This window comes from Hyaena hyaena, unplaced genomic scaffold, assembly GCF_003009895.1.
Source record: "Hyaena hyaena isolate Hyena2069 unplaced genomic scaffold, ASM300989v1 scaffold_1681, whole genome shotgun sequence".
Classification (NCBI taxonomy): domain Eukaryota; kingdom Metazoa; phylum Chordata; class Mammalia; order Carnivora; family Hyaenidae; genus Hyaena; species Hyaena hyaena.
This window is the reverse complement of record NW_024082309.1, coordinates 153,881-170,069: the sequence shown is the minus strand read 5'-3', so window position 1 is coordinate 170,069 and position 16,189 is coordinate 153,881. Positions and strand designations below refer to the sequence as shown.

At 53.2% G+C, this 16,189-nt stretch overlaps 1 protein-coding gene across 1 annotated transcript; it reads left to right on the top strand.

The window, feature by feature from the left end:
* Nucleotides 1–5,827: 5,827 nt before the first annotated feature.
* HPCAL4 (hippocalcin like 4) lies at nucleotides 5,828–15,980 on the top strand. The gene is made up of 4 exons (XM_039224588.1): nucleotides 5,828–5,931; nucleotides 11,100–11,269; nucleotides 11,776–11,991; nucleotides 13,284–15,980. The coding sequence occupies exons 2-4, from the start codon at nucleotides 11,108–11,110 to the stop codon at nucleotides 13,479–13,481; spliced, it is 576 nt and encodes a 191-aa protein (XP_039080519.1). The 5' UTR covers nucleotides 5,828–5,931; nucleotides 11,100–11,107; the 3' UTR covers nucleotides 13,482–15,980.
* Nucleotides 15,981–16,189: the final 209 nt, after the last annotated feature.

The following is a 16,189-nucleotide window of genomic DNA, read 5'->3' as shown; positions in this document are numbered from 1 at the left end:
GCCATCGTGTGTATATTTATGTGAATGTCAAGTGCTTCGTTAAGCACTCTATCTTCACTGTACCCTCACACAGCAAGTAGTTCTTCTTATTATTCCCATTTACAGACTAGGAAAGTGACTTGCAGAGGAGCGAAGTAACTTGTCCAAGGGCTGGCTAACTTGAAAGCACTTGGATAGATAGAGATAGTTTACATACAAATACATAATGTGTGTATACAGATATATATATATCTGTATATACAGAGATACAGATATAGACATCATCTGTTCCCATTAGGTTTGTTTTCTGCTTGTCTCCACTCTCTGCCTTCTGTGTGCCGCTCCAGGAGGCTGCTGTGGGGACTGCCTCAGTGGGGCTTCTTTGCCTGGAAGAAGTGGCTTCCAGAATCTCTGGCTTCCAGTCGAGTTTGGTCAATGGGAGACATAAGTAGGAGACTTCTGGGACGCAGGAATAGAAGGAAGTCAAGGTGCTTATTCCACCCACCCTCAGTCTCTCCCTACCAAGCCATGTGCTGGCAGTGCTGTGTTCCCTTACCAAAGACCACAGCTTCCCTTGGAAGACCCCCTTCTACAACAACAGCTCTGCTCCCTCTCCTTGCCCCTTGAGGTCTGGAGGTGGTAATGGCTCTCTAAGGGTGCTAGTCCCAGTGTTGGATAATCCCTTGTTGATTTCTCTCAACCCTGCCCATATCTGTGCACATAGTTCCCTCACTGACCTATCTTCAGCCATCTCTTTGAGTGCCAACTGTTTCCTGTCAGTACTCTGATAGTAGAGCTTGTACATGTTTTTATAATCTAGCAACTTCTGCTGTCCTTGGTAAGAACACCCACCTGTCCTTTCTCTGGGTACATACTCTTTGGGAGGAGTTGGCCTTATCTAAGGGTAGGCAAGTGACTCAGCCCTGGCCAATCAGTGCACTGTATCTCCTATATTCAGTGACTCTACTCTTCTGAGCTTAGCATGGATCCCAAACCAGCCAGCGAGAACCAGCCTAGGATGCTGGCTGTCTGCACCGAGGGAAGAGAAGCTCTCTTCTTCTCTGTGGCCCTCCAACCTGAGGGTATGCTGGCCCAGAGATGTTGGCAGATATCTTGCCTATGTGGACCTCAAGAATGAAGTCAACATGGGAGAGCAAAGCCAAGCCCTGGAAAGGGGTCAGATATTAATGACACTGTATAAGCCCCTGAATCAAGCCATCCCCAAAGTCCAGCCTACGCTTGGGTTTTCTACATTTCTTTTTGCTTAACCCATTGTGGGTTGGGTTCTCTGTCACTTACAACCATGAGTCATAACTGATAGAGAAATATGCCAAGCTGATATATGTTTTCTGCAAGAAAGCAGAAATCTCCTCTAGATGATGAAGGAAGGAAAGAAAGAAAGAAAGAGAGAAAGAAAGAGAATAAGAAAGAGAGGGGAAGGATGTAGAGTGGCCCATAGAACCAAAAGAAAAGCAGAAGTAGGTCTTGTATGTGGACGTGTACCAGAGTCACTTCCGGGGATTCAAATGGCAGGAATGAGTGGACAGTCATCAGAGCACTGCCATGGAATAAAAGAGCAGTAACCGTCTAGTGTCCTTGAGTCACTTTACTCAAGATTCAGATTAGCTTGGGTGGGGGTAGGAGGTATCCATTTCACCCTACTGGAGTCTCATGCCCAACCTTTGTCCACAGGAAGGCAGGGCACCTGGACTGATAATTCCACCAAGACTGTACTCAGTTGGGGCTGTGTAATTCCCCAAAGCAAAATCTGTTCGAAGCACTTTGCATATACTAACTTACTTTAATACTCAGAGTAGCCCTTTGACATAGGTATTGTTATTGTTATCCCTTTTTTACAGATGAGGAAATTGGCACACAGAGAGGTTAAGTAACTTGCCTGTGGTCACACAGCTGGTAAATGGTAGAGCTGGGATGAAAACCTGGGAAGCCTGGCTCTGGAGTCTACACATCTATCTAACCCACTGCACTATAGGGCATCTCCAAAGTCCCCTGCAAGGAAATGCTCAAGGGAGGAATCCAGGAGGGAGGGGAGGGTGGATTTCCATTCTCTCTCTATCATTTGTTTAGCCACCATGTATTAACAGGAAAAGAAAAAAGATAATAGATTTCTGTTTTGGAAAAAAAAAAAAAAAAAAAAAGCCCTGCTTAGCCAATAAGGGAGAGAGGAAGGAGCCCAAAGCTGGTGATCTCACTCTCTCCCAGGCACAAAAAGGACTGAACTATCTAAGACCCAGGGGGAATTCTAGCTGTCACCAGAGTGCAGGACCCAAGTCTGAGGAAACCCAGGGAGCGAGGACAGTGTTATCCATCATAAAGTCATCGCTGGTACCCAGCGTGAGGAATGCTAGCACTTTGGTGAAGCAAATTGAAGTGGCCCCTGCCTGCAGACCTCTGCCCTCATCAAACCTATTGGGGTTTCCCTCTGTGCCCGCTCTTGGGGCCTCACACACACACACACACACACACACACACACACACACACACGCTGTCCCATACAGCCTGCTCTGTCCTCCTCGTTGTGCGGGCGTAGGGCCTGCTCTTTGAACAACATGGAGGATGTGTTGTCAAGGCTCCAAGCCTGAGAATAGCAAGGCTGCAACAAAGTCCCAGAAGTTAAACCACATTCCTCTGGCTCAGCCTTTAGCTGCAGAAAGTGGGAACTCCAACGATCTCTTCGGAGGAACACAGGTCAGTCAGTGTTAAGAGTGACTTGACTCTCTCAAGTCAGATTGGAGTCCTCTCTGTCGCTAATGAGCTGTCTTACAATGGGCAAGTTGTCTAACCTTTCCGAGCCTCCATCCACTGCCATGAAATTAAGTAATGATGGTAGGGCTGAAATTCAGTCCCCATGCCTGGTACAGCTGAACTGGTTGTTAAAACTTCAAAATACTTCCGAATTGCTAGGTAACCATAGGCCTCCCCCCACCCCATCCCTAGCTTCCCTCCTGACTATTCCCTTTGGTCCAGCAACTAAAGTGTTAACTTTTGGCAGAATGAAGACCTACTAAGTCTTTGGTCTAGCACTAAGGTCAGCATCCATTTTGATTGGCGATGCTCATGTCTGCATGGATTGTTAGATATTTTTAATGGCAGTGGTAATCTGTGGGATTAAGTGAGATGATGCAGATAAAGGACTTGGCAGAGTTTAGTACATAGTGAAGCAACTCAGTAACATTCACTGTTATGGCTTTAAACACCAAACCTAAAGGCAGAGACAGGATCAAGATCAGGATCTCAAGTGTTATAAGCAGGCGAAGATGGGTTATGACTGGCGGGTCAGGAACAGTCCCAGATTCATGGGCGAGGCTGCATGAGTGGTCCTGCCTGGTTTCAATAACCAGAGAAGGACCAACATATCCTGTTTCACCAGCTGCCCTTTGCCTTCCTTTCTCTGCTTACCTGGGGTTCTTGGATCCCATGCTGATTCCAGGGTGGGGGATGGGGAAGTCAGGAGCCGCCACATGCTGCCTTCTTGTAGTTCAGGAGAGCTTCTTTTTGTTTATTCTATTCCTGGCTCTACTATTACAGCTACTGTTGGAACCCCATGTCTCGACTACCTCAGAGTCTGAGAAGCTGTTCCCAGGAGGCTGGGCTTTGTTCGCCTTTCTCATGCCTTGGAGGATCAGAAAAAGAAGATTCCAATCCCGGGTCCCTGCCATTAAGGACTTGAAAGATGTTAAAGAGAGGCAGTATTTTTCTTCTGGCTAGGAGTGTAGGTTCTGGAGCCAGACTGCTTGGGTTCAAATCCCAGCTCTGCAGCTTTACTACCTTTGTGAGCTTGGGCTAGTCCCTTAAGTGCTCTGAGCCTCAAATTCCTCATCTGTTAAATGGAGTCATAATAGAACCTGCCTCATAGAGTTCTTGTGAGGAACAAATTAGGTAATACATATAAAGTATGTATCTCATACTTATATAGAGCCAATGCCTAGCACAAAGTAAGCTCTCATCAGGATGTTAGTTGTTAAGGAGCTCACAAGTGTAGTGGAACAGAGTCATGCCCACATAATTCTGCCCAGGGTTGCAAACAGTCTGTCTTCACTCTTCTACTTGAAATTCTTCCCCTGCTCCACTGAGCCTCTGGCACCAGCTCCCACATTTTATAGACTGAGGTCAGAGAGAGAAAGGTCTTGACTCTGGGCATACGTGGCATCATTGGAAAAGGAAGGGCCCCATTTTAGAGTTTCAGATACCGCTTCCAGCAACGCATGCTGCTTCTTCCCACTTCCTCATCCGTTGGATTATGGTTATCTGTGAACAGGGGTGAGTTCTTGCCTATCTCCGGGTCCCCAGGGCCCATAGCAGAGAAGGTGCTCAGGAAGTGACAGTGACAGGGCTTTCAAACACCTGTCCCTGTGAATCATCAATCAAGGCGCCAGGGATGTGCCAGCTAACTGGAGGCCCAGATAGTGCTGTCCATTCTATTAGGGCTCCAGAGAGAAGACAGCTTGCAGCCGGGAGAATGGGACAGCAAAACGGGGGTTTCACAGGGAATGATTCGGGGTCCTACAAAGAGCCGTCCGTTGGTTCCACCCCTGGGAGCCTGGCCCGGGAATTTTCGGGACCAGTCGTTGAAACCTCGCCTGCACTCTTGGCTGGCCTGTCCTGATCCCCTATCGCCGCACCTCAACTTCTGCTCTTTCGGCAGAAGCGTCGCCCCTTCCCTCCTCCCACGCTGCTCTTCAGCATCCCCGCTCCCATTCGACCAATCCCCAGACGCCCTGCCCCGCTTTTGACAGATGCCTGGAAGTCCCGCCCCCGCACGTGGCCCAGAGGGAGCGATACCTGCTCCCCTCCCGGCCAGCCCCCTCCCAGTTTGGAAGAAAAAGGTTTCTTCCCACCGCCTTGGGTGGGGAGCTCTTAGCTGCCAGTGCAGCCAGGACAGCCCGACCGGGCTTTGGGGAGACCCCTAAGTGAGGGGAAGAGGTGTTCCCGGGGCCCTGAAACCTTCCAGACTCACTCAGTGTAAACCACCTCGAGTTTGTGTCAACATCCGAGGCCGGAGACTGGGAGACTGGCGGCGGCTGGGGACCGGCTCCGTCTGCGGGACGGGAGGATGGGAGGGTGCGGAATGGAGGGTCCATGGGGTAGGCAGAGGGACCTTCTCGGGGAGATCCCGAGAGGCTTCTTGGGGGTCCGTGAGCAATTAAGGAAGGCCTGTGTGGAGCGGATCGGAATCAGGGGCTGTAGGGAGCCCACGACCAGCGTGGGTCCAGATAGAGGCTGGGCGCCTCGCCATCCGCGCCCGCCCACCCTCCGCTCAGTTCCTCGCCGGCAGCGCAAGGGGTGTGTTGTGGGGGCGAGGCGAAGGCGTGGGCGGCGACCACCCCAGCTCTTCCCTCCACCAGTCAGCTACTCTGCAGCTCCCCGTCGCCCTCCTCCAATTTCGGGTGGGACTTGGAGGGGGTCGCATCTTGTGACTCATTCCCTCTTCCATCCCCACCCCCGTCTGGGGCCCTGGAAGGGAAGGCTTAGAGACTCGACTGTGGCTTTCCCGTTTCCACGGCAACCATGCGGTGTTTGCGCGAATTCTCTTCAATCATCACCTTTGGCCGCCGACTTAGGTCCGGGGTCTGAACCCTAGGGCGGGGTACAGATGAGGGCAGAGCCCTTCCCCCTTCCTCGCGACTACGAGAAGGTCAGCGCGGGCGGGCGGGGCGCGCTCCGGCAGCCGGGCCTCTCTGGCCATCCCGTCCCCACCTGAAACCCCGCCTGCCACTCCGCTCCAGCGCAGCCAACCAACGCGCGATCTTCCCGGGATGAGGCGGGGCTTATGCAAATCGTGTCGCCTCCGAGAGACATAGTGATACAAGAGCTGGGGAGGCGGCTCCGGTGCGGACCTCGGAGAGCCTGGCCTCCAGCCCGCGAGCCAGTCTCGTTCCCCGCGGCCCGCCGAGGCTCAGAGCCATCCAGCGACCCGGCGAGCGGCCTCAGGTAATGCGGGCGGGGCCGGGCACAGGCCCTTGTCCCCTCCCCCTCCACTCTCCATTCCCATTCTCCTCTCTTGTTCCCCTCATTCATCTCCTTGACCCCTGGGTCCTCCTTAGGCGGCAGCATCTGGAGGGCTGCCCCTGGGCAAGGGACTCCCACCCTAATCCAGGCCCCATGGGTCTCAGGGAGGGAGGCAGAGCCGCCTTCTTACTCTCAGCTCAGGTAAGAACACCCATTGCTCTGGCCCCCCAACACACACACACACACACACACACACACACACACACACACACCCTGGGGGTGTGGTGTTGCTGGTGCTCCAGGAGGCACCAATCACCCTTCCCCTTTGCATATGGGTAGTCAGTTGCCCAGCACCATGGCAACCTCCCACCTCCACAGATAGCCCCCACCCACGCCACCCGGCCCCCCAGCAGCACCCTGTGCACTTCACACCACAAGGCCCCTGTCCCCGAAGACAGCTCCACCTCCACAGAGAGCCTACTCCCACCTCACGTTGTCCCCTCAGACTGTCCCCACCTCCCACCCCTCAAGCTGACAGAACTCACAGCACACCTGGGGGAGGGAAGACCCCCCCTCCAATTCTCCTTCTCACACTCCCTCAACAGCACCGCCACCCTCCATGGTCCCAGGGCCAGGCACAGGCCCTTGTTTGGCCTCTTTCATCCTGGCTGGAGGATGAACCAGGGGCACCAGACCCCAAATGACCACCCATACCTATCTGTCACTGCTGTCAAGGTCCCAGCCTTCTTTCCCCCCACCCTTCACAGGCACTGAGTCCTCTTATTCTGCCTCTCAAACATCTCTAACTTGGATCTTTTCTGGCCTTCTTGCACCCAGTCACTCCCTCTCTCCTATCTTCCTGCTGCCCCGCAAGGACCTGCCAAAACTCCACGTGGACTGTGTCCCTCGTTTCCCTAAGGTGGCCTGAATCTGGAGGGCAGAAGAGCTGAGTTCAATCTTCCCTTTGCCTCACATGCTGTTTGCCTTTGACCAAGTCACTTCCCTCTCTGATCCTTCATGAAGTGGGGAAGGGGGCAGGACAGAGGGTGGACTTGATGAGATGGTCTTGAACGGCTTTCCAGCACTGACACGCTCTGGTTCTGTGGCTAATTTCTGAGCAGATGGGATTATTTCACTCTTGCCCTGAACCCTTAGGGCATTTCAGAGAGGAGGCCTGGAGAGGGGGCATTTAGTGCTCACCCAGGGGACATTGCTTCTTACCCAGTCCTCCCCTTCCCACACACACTCCATGCCCAGGCCCCTTCTCAGCTGTCAGGAGTCCCTGCCAGACCACCAGCCCATGTGGCACGGACAGTTCCAAGGTGGAGTTGATCACCAGGGCCCCTGCTTTGTTTATCACTCCCTGCCCCTCATTAAGGAGGAGAGGGAGAAGACCTGACTGCCGCCGCTATGGCTGCTGCTTGGAGAAGAGCAAAGGGAGGAGAGGAAAGAGAAAAATCTCCTGACCAGGGAGCTGTTGTCACCATGGCAACCGTCTCAGCACCAGCTTCTCTGAAGCTGGGTGAGGGTGTGGGATTATTGCCTCCCTCAATCCCTCCTACCCTCGCTGCCACCTCCCCATTTGAAGCCCACAATCCGGAGTTCTTCCTTCCAGAAGAAGCCCATGAGCGCAGAGGGGCAGCAGCTTTGTGTATGGGGCAGTGCCAGTTCCTTGATAGCCAGAGGGCAACCCTCAGGAGGTAGCAGGAGAGCCTGCCCATGTTCAGCAGGGCCACAGTTCCAACAGAACATGCCCCCGAGGCCTTTGCCTTGCTGCTGCCGGGCTGTAGGTGGCCTTGGGTGAATCCTTCCTTTCACCAGGTTTGGGTTCCACTGTCTCTGAAGTGGGTGCCATGGCAGGGGAACATGGATAAACCAAAGAGCCTGACGCCATTTCAAGGAGGAAGAGGGGGGTTCTGCCCCTCTCATGTAATCCACCAAGGGGCATTCATTGGACAGCTCTGTGTGCCAGACATGGCCTTTGGGTCTCTGCCGGCAGTTCTGCGCAGCCACAGGGCAGAGCAGGACCGGTGTGCAACAGCGGTATATTTCTGGTATACTTGTATCGTATACTTCTGGGCCAAACCAGAGATGGTGTTGCCTCAGAACAGAGAAATCAGAAGAAAGGCACTTCCTCTGAGGCAGCTGAGCCCTTGGGCATGGCTTCGCATGCAGTCTCAGCCCCTTTAGCTGTGCCTCTGGCCCTGACTATGGGGAGAGAGAGGACATGGTGAAGTTTCCAGGAGAGCGTCAAAAGAGAAAACGACAGGACTTGGTGCAAGTTGGACCTAGGGAAAAGAAAGAGGGGAAGTAAAGGTAACTAACATCGCATTTCCACCCTGAGATGTAGGAGGAAAGGGAGGAAGGGCCGATGGAGAGGGAAGAGGTGGAGGGTGTCTGGTTGTAGATGAGGGAGTCAGAGGAGCTGTTGGGCCACCCCGAGGGGTGGATATTTTCTAGATGTCAGATACAGTGGCCTGGAGCTCAGGAAGATAGACCCACTGAGGCCAATAGGGAGATCAGAGCTAAGGTTTTCCCAGAAGGCAGGCAGGAGTGGGGAAGGTCTGTGCTGGACAAGAGGAATTATAAATTGAAGACACTAGTCCAGGCAGGTGGCATGGATTCAGCCTGGGTGCTCATATGGATCCTTCCACTGACCTGCTACATAACTCTGAGCCAGTTGTCTCCTTTCTCTGGGTTCCAGTTTTCACTAAAATAAGGGGATATCTTTTTTTCTTAAGCTTACTTATTTATTTTGAGAGAGACAGAGAAAGAGAAAGAGAAAGAGCTAGTACAAGCAGGGGAGGGGCAGAGAGAAGGAGATCCAGAATCTCCAGCAGGCTTTGCACCATCAGCACAAAGCCAGATGCGGGGCTTGAACTCACAAACTGAGATCGTGACCTGAGCCGAGATCAAGAGTCTGATGCTTACCTGACTGCGCCACCCAGGTGCCCCCAAATAAAGGAATATCTTACGGGGTCTGCCAGCTTTGATCTAAGAACAATAGAGGAAATGAAGAGAAATGAAGGAGGAGGCATAGTAGGCCTGGGACCAAACTGGGGCTGGGGACAGATGTGACCCGAAGAGATAAAGAATTGTGGGAAGGGAGCACAAGACAGGAAGCAGTAAAGGAACAGAAGGCCAGAGCCACACAGACATCATGACACACACATGTGCTCTACAGATTTGCGGTCTCAGACATTGACATGCTCCCACCCACACCCAGCCCCTTACACAGACACTCAGGCGCACCCCCCAGAAGAACGCAGGAGAGGCCCCACCTCTCCTGTGGGACACCGCCCCCCACCCCCCGCCGGGTTCTCTAGCTTGCTTGACTACACCCTGAACCTGCAGTGCACTTTGGACTTGGGGAGGGGTCAGCAGGGGATGTAGCCTCCTTCTTCTGCCCATAGGTGTTCTAGAAGCATCCTTGTGCCCCTTGCAGCTGCTTTGGACCCCACATTCAAGGTTCCTGAGGATGGCATGCCTCCCCCTCCCTGGCTTCTCCTGAGAGCACAGAGGATTCCTCATCCTCTGGGGGTGGTCGGCGGGGGAGGATGTTGCTACCCCTGCTGCTGCTTGATCTTCCTCATGTCACAGTGGAGGAATGTGAGGCCCAGAGATATCCTGTAACTAACCTGAAGCCACATAGCAAGGGAGGGGGCATGGAGCAGACCAGTCTCAAACCTGGTTCTTCAGGGCACCCCTAGCAGTAAGGATTAGAAGCCACACTGGCATGCAGTGGACAATGGGAGAGGAATTTCTTCTGCTAGTCCGACAGCTTCCTTTTCCAGGGTATCTTCGTGACAGGCTACCCTGGGGTCGGAGCCTGGTGCCCTTCCAAAGAGAGGGACATCCAGGCAGGTCAAGCTTACCTCCAGGGCCAAGTCCTAGGAAACGGAGTTCCTGGAGGGACATTCCTCCCATGGAGGTCAGCCAAGAATGTCCACCTAGCCTTCAGGGCCTGGCAAGGCCTCGCTCCTGATACACCCTGGGGAGGGCCTGAACCTCCTCTGCGAAAACTCCTCGGTCACAGGCTACGTGAGGGGCTCCTGTTCCAGCCGGGGACCGACTCTTCATCCTCCCCAAACCTGCTTCTCAGCAACACCACCTGCATTCATTCAGCCCCAAATCTGAGCCTCTGCCTCAACTTCTGTGTTGCTCTCATCCCCCCATTCAGTCACCCAAGTCCCACCTAGCATGTCACAGTCCATCCATGTCACTCCACGGCCTCTGCTCGGTGTCACCATCTCTCACCTGAACCATGCAGCAGGCCCCTCTCTACCTTCCCCTACCCAGGCCACCTTGCACACTGGAGCCAAAGGAAAAATTCTAAAACACATTCCTACTCTCTTATCCCAGCACCTGCTTCAGGACCTGCCATTTGTAAGCATTCTGTGTTTATGGGCTGAATGCTATCTTCCCAGCCCTTGCTTTAAAACCCCTATGGGTAAAAGCCAAACTCCTTGGCATGAATTGAAGGCCCTTGACAACCGGCCAGCTACCTCTTTGACCCAATTATGAGCTATTGAAGGTTGGCCCGTATCTACTTTATCCCCATCACTGGCACGGGACCTAGCACAGCCAGCCTCAATAAATGCTTAGGGAATGAGTGACTAATGAAAAGCAGGATTAGTCAGGGTCATCAGTGCTCTCAGCTAGGACTTCTATTTGTACGGAGGAAGGAGAGGGACAAGCTTCCTGCTGGGGTGGCCCAGAAAATCTTGAGAAAGAACTTGGGAGACGGTGCCGGGGGACATACGAGGAACCTTCTTTAGTTCCCTGAGAAGAGCCTGCAGAGGCGGGAAGGGGCCAAGTGTGGAAAGCTCTAAATAACAAGGAAAGGATTAAGACCCTAGGGGTGTGTGGGGCTATGTCAGGTGTAAACAGGAGAGGGGAGGATGAAGACTGTGGCATCAGCGCCGGTCAGTGAGAAGGCCGGGAGCTGAGACCCTGGGGTGGTCATTCTGGGTGGAGGTGAGGGCAGGGGACTCATCCTGCTGTGGAAGGAGTAATTCTGGCTGTGGGAATGTTGGACTTGTTATGGGAGGGGTTGTTGTGGAGAAAGAGAACCTGTCCTCTGGGGACGTGGGGACCGCTGCTGAGGTGGCCTTGCCCTGAACCAAACTGAGGGAGCCCCTGTCCTCTAGGCCCTGCCATGGGGAAGACCAACAGCAAGCTGGCCCCAGAGGTGCTGGAGGACCTGGTTCAGAACACTGAATTCAGCGAGCAGGAGCTGAAGCAGTGGTACAAGGGCTTCCTGAAGGATTGCCCCAGCGGCATCCTCAACCTGGAGGAATTCCAGCAGCTCTACATCAAGGTGGGCGGGGCCAGGCAACCCCAGGGGGCGGGCCAGACGGCTGGGGGCGGGGCCAGGCAAGGCCAGGGGGCCGGACCGGGTGGCAGTGGGCGGGGCCAGGCAACCTCAGGGGGCGGGCCGGACGGCTGGGGGCGGGGCCAGGCAAGGCCAGGGGGCCGGACCGGGTGGAAGTGGGCGGGGCCAGGCAACCCCAGGGGGTGGGCCGGACGGCTGGGGGCGGGGCCAGGCAAGGCCAGGGGCGGACCAGATGGCCGGGGCCGTGGCCAGACAACCCCAGGGGGGCGGACCGGGTGGCAGCGGGCGGGGCCAGGCAACCCCCAGGGGGAGGACCAAACGGTTGGGGGTGGGGCCAGGCAACCCCCGGGGGGCAGGCCGGACGGCCGGGGGCGTGACCAGGCAACCTTAGGGGGCGGAGCCAGACAACCCCAGGGGGCGGACCGGATGGCCGCGGGCGCGCGGAGACAGCAAGACTGCCGCTTCACCACAACCCCGCATCCGCGCCTCAGTTCTTCCCGTACGGCGACGCCTCCAAGTTTGCGCAGCACGCTTTCCGCACCTTTGACAAGAACGGCGACGGCACCATCGATTTCCGGGAGTTCATCTGCGCCCTTTCGGTCACCTCCCGCGGGAGCTTCGAGCAGAAACTCAACTGGGCCTTTGAGATGTACGACCTGGACGGCGACGGGCGCATCACGCGCCTGGAGATGCTGGAGATCATCGAGGTGCGCTTTGGGGGATCCGGGAGGCCAGGATGCGCTCGGGTGACGCGCCCCTGTCTTCGAGGCACGTGCTCTCCAGCCCTCTCCAGTCACCCTACTGTGGGACCTCAGGAACATCCCCGCTGCACTCCACTGTCCCCGCCTCCCGGACCCAGTGGCTAACTAGCATTGTTTGGGCGTGCAGTGTAAGGACAGGCCTTATGCTAAGTGCTTTACCCAACAACCATATGGAGTAGGTACTGACAGAAACCCCATTTTACAGATGTGGAAGCATAGCAAATGGTGGTTCATGATTCAAATCCAGGGAATCCGACTCCAGAGCCTAAGTGTCTAACTCGTTATTTTTTCAACAAGTATGCCAGGCACTGTTCAAAGTTCCTGTTTTTTGGGGGGGAGGCGTGGGGAGGAACATTCCTTCTATAGTGAGAATATTTTAAAACAAAAAGACAAAAAACCCTGGGTTATGTCAAGCAGTAACTGTTAGAAGATAAGAAAAGCAAAGTAAGGGGAGCTCTAGCGACGGAGAAGATGTAAATAGGGTGAAATGTGAGCAGCAACCTGAATAAGGTGAGGGAGCTAATCATGTAGATTAGTCTTGGGGCAGGGGGAGTATTCTGTGCAGTGGGAACAGTAAATGCAAAGACTCTGAGGTGAGATTGTTTGCAGTGTTCAAGGAGTAGCCAGGAGAGCACAGTGAAATGAGAGAAGTGAGAGAGGGGAGAGTGGAAGTGGTCAGAAAGGCAGCCAGGAGCCCAGTCTCACAGTCTGGGGTAGAGGCTTGACTTTATCCTGAGCGAGATGAGAAGCCATTTAGAGCTCTCTGTTCTGTGTGGAGAACAGACGAAGGGCATGGGAAGGGAGCAGGGGCAGGGAGACCAGTTAGGAGCCTTCCACTGCAGGCCAGTCAGGAGCTGATGGAGACAGCAACCCTGGAGGAGCAGTGCAAGTGGTTGGATATGGGACCTCATGCAAAATCTGGGCTGACAAGATTTGCAGAAGCATTGGACTTGAGGGAGAGTCAAGAACGTTGTCAAGGTTTTTGGTCTGAACACCTGAAAGGATGAATTTGCTCTTTACTGAGAAAGGGAATGCTCTTCCCCCAGTTTTAGACATCTTTGGTTACAAGATAACCATTAAATATTCAGTCTTAGTGACCATACGTCACCTTCCAGTATCCTCCCCATCTCCCAGTGTTCTGTCTGCCCACCCTTGACCTCCTTCATTCGCGCCCCCCCCCCATTATTCCTGCTCACTGTGGGTGTTCACAGTCCCTTCCTTCCCCCCACCCCTGCCAGGCTATCTACAAGATGGTGGGCACTGTGATCATGATGCGTATGAACCAGGATGGGCTCACGCCCCAGCAGCGTGTGGACAAGATCTTCAAGAAGATGGACCAGGATAAGGATGACCAGATTACACTGGAGGAGTTCAAGGAGGCGGCTAAGAGTGACCCATCCATTGTGCTACTGCTGCAGTGTGACATGCAGAAGTAGAGGGTGGTGAGGGGCAGGGCCCCTGGCCAGGAGGGCTGTGGCCACCTCCCAACCCAATGACCTCTCAGGGGGAGGGGTACGCTAGCCTCACTCTCTGGCTCACCCACCCCTCTGCCCAAGCCCTTGCTCCCCTCAGTCAAGATCCTTGAGGGACCACCTCACCCTGGAAAGGAGACAGATCCTCAGGTATTCTGTGGTCTAGCCCCACCCCCAGTCTTGGCCCAAAACCACCTCCACTGGGCACAGAGAGTTGGCTTTTGCCCCAAGAGGCAGGGTTGAGGAGGGGGCTGTGGGTCTGCTTTGAAATTCTATTCTTCCTGGGATTATGCTTTACAGGATGTGTTCCCACAGATCCCAGTTAAAGGGTCACAGTGGGCCTGTCCTTTGCTGAGGATGTAAATTCCTTAAAGGTGGTCTCTGCCCTGCCCGCCTTGACTCTACCTGGCCCCTCCAGCCCCAGCCTTTGGAGCGTTCATTCAATCCTTTCTTGACCTAACGTTTATTGAGCACCTGTTCAATGCCAGGCACCTCTAGGTGCTAAGGTTATGGTAGTTTACAAGACACATTCCATGCCCTTTGGAAGCTCATACAAGAGGGTGAGGCAAACCTCCAGTGGTCAGGGTCTCATATGGGAACGCTGCACACGGTGGAGCAGATGGCATGGAAAGGCTAGCTAGTTTGAAAGAAACTATGAAATCTTTCAGCTCAGCTCCACCCAGAGCTGCAGAGAGATGGAATGAAAAGTGTTCGGAAGTCTAGGAACCATATGAGTGGAAGTTTTAAGAAACACTGATATTTATGTAATACTTATTTTTTTAGAACCCTTTAAAAGAGCTAAAGTCATTTTATTAGTTTAGGATATTAAAACATACTTTCTATTACTTGGTTTCTTGTAAAATGATTAAATGAATATAGAAAATGCTAATTTTGCAAAGGGGGGGAGGGAGAGCCGAGAAAAAAGAGGGAAAATACGAGCAAACTTACCAAATAACACTTTTTCTTATCAGATCAAGTCCTGAGGTGTCACCATCAGCAGCCTCTGCTACTTCCTTTTTAATGACCCTTTTCAAATCAGTGAGCAGATCTCTATTGGGCACTTGCTCTGGTTGGATGCTGACTTCAGAAACAGAAAAGACAAGGTTTGCTGCGAGTCAGACTCGTGTATCTTCCACATCTTGGTAGTTCCTTTCTGGATTTCAAAGATGGGCTTTTTTTTCACTGCTACAGAAACAGAAGGACCTAGAAGAAGGGGACCACCTGGCCACTGTTTGGGTTGCCAGACCGCACTTATGGACCAAAATGCCTAAAAAGTGCTGGGGACGTGCTCCATTTGAAAGGCTTTTTCTAACCCCAAATCCTCAGTCTGCCAGGTAATTTGTCATCTTCCAGGTGTACTGGCTTTGCTTTCCAATGTCTGCTTTCCGATTTTGGATTCATGAGCTATACAGCTGCATGCTTTGACTGCCAGAAAATTAATCTTGCTCCTTCAAGCCTTTCCCTTTATTTTCTACTGTACTTGTGATCAGAAATTAGCTTTGATGTGCCGTGACAGATTTCCTCTTGAACTGCTGGTGACAACAGTCTTGTACACAGGTGCTGTCAGCCCAGGGCAGGAGCAGGGAGTGATTGCCGAGTCAGAAGTATGGGATTGTATCTCCAGGAAAGAGATGAGGCATGCCTGTTCTGAGTGCTCACCTGCCCTCCCTTCTCTGCAAGTTGCTTGAGGATGCTGACCTTTGGTACCAGACTCTACTGGACCTTCCTTCTTGTTACCCTTGGAGGTAGCAAGGCCACTTAGCTGCCACTCTCTGTCTTCTGCCTATGACCAGCCATGTGGTGAGGCTGGGAATTCACATCCTCGGGCAGTAACCAGCAAGTTTTTATCCCTCAAGGAATGTTCCATTGCTCTGAGGAGCTGGTCATTAGGTGTATCTTGTGCTACCATTCAGCACCGCAGATACATAGATATTCAACAGCCTGGCTTAGCTGAGACTTCCAGTGGAAGGCTTTTTACAAAGTGGGGTTCCCATCCCCCAAACACTGAATCTAACCTAACTCACAATCGCACAGAACTTCATGACTTTCAGAGGCTTGCCATCTACTCCATCTCTTTCTATCCTCCAGCCTAGGATATTTTCGTTCTCTTTCTCCAGACTTGGGAAGTGAGGCACAGAAAGGGGGGAATCCCTTGTGCAAGAGCACACGGTCAGGAGTTGGCACAGTGCTAAGATTCGAATCCAAGGCTCTACCAGGGTTTCTTCCCTCAGGGTCTCTCCCTCCTCCTCTGTCTGAATCTGAGTCATGCAAAGTCAACTGTGGGGCAAGCTAAGTCAGTACAAGTCTTGTACAAGCTTCCTGCTAAGAAGTTTCTGAGGTGGTGGTCTTCCAAAAAGAAACAGGAGCTTGGTTGAACTCCTGACATTTTTAAGTATCTTGCTGTCTGCTTCTGGGCAGCTCTGTTTTTAAAAAAATTTAAAAAAATTTTTTTATTTACTTCTGAGAGAGATAGAGACAGTGACAGCGTGAGCAGGGGAGGGTCAGAGAGAGGGAGATGCAGAATCCGAAACAGGCTCCAGGCTCTGAGCTAGTTGTCAGCACAGAGCCCAACGTGGGGCTCGAACCCACGAACCATGAGATCACAACCTGAGCCAAGGTCGGACGCTTAACTGACTGAGCCACCCAGGCACCCCAGGGCAGCTCTGTTAACA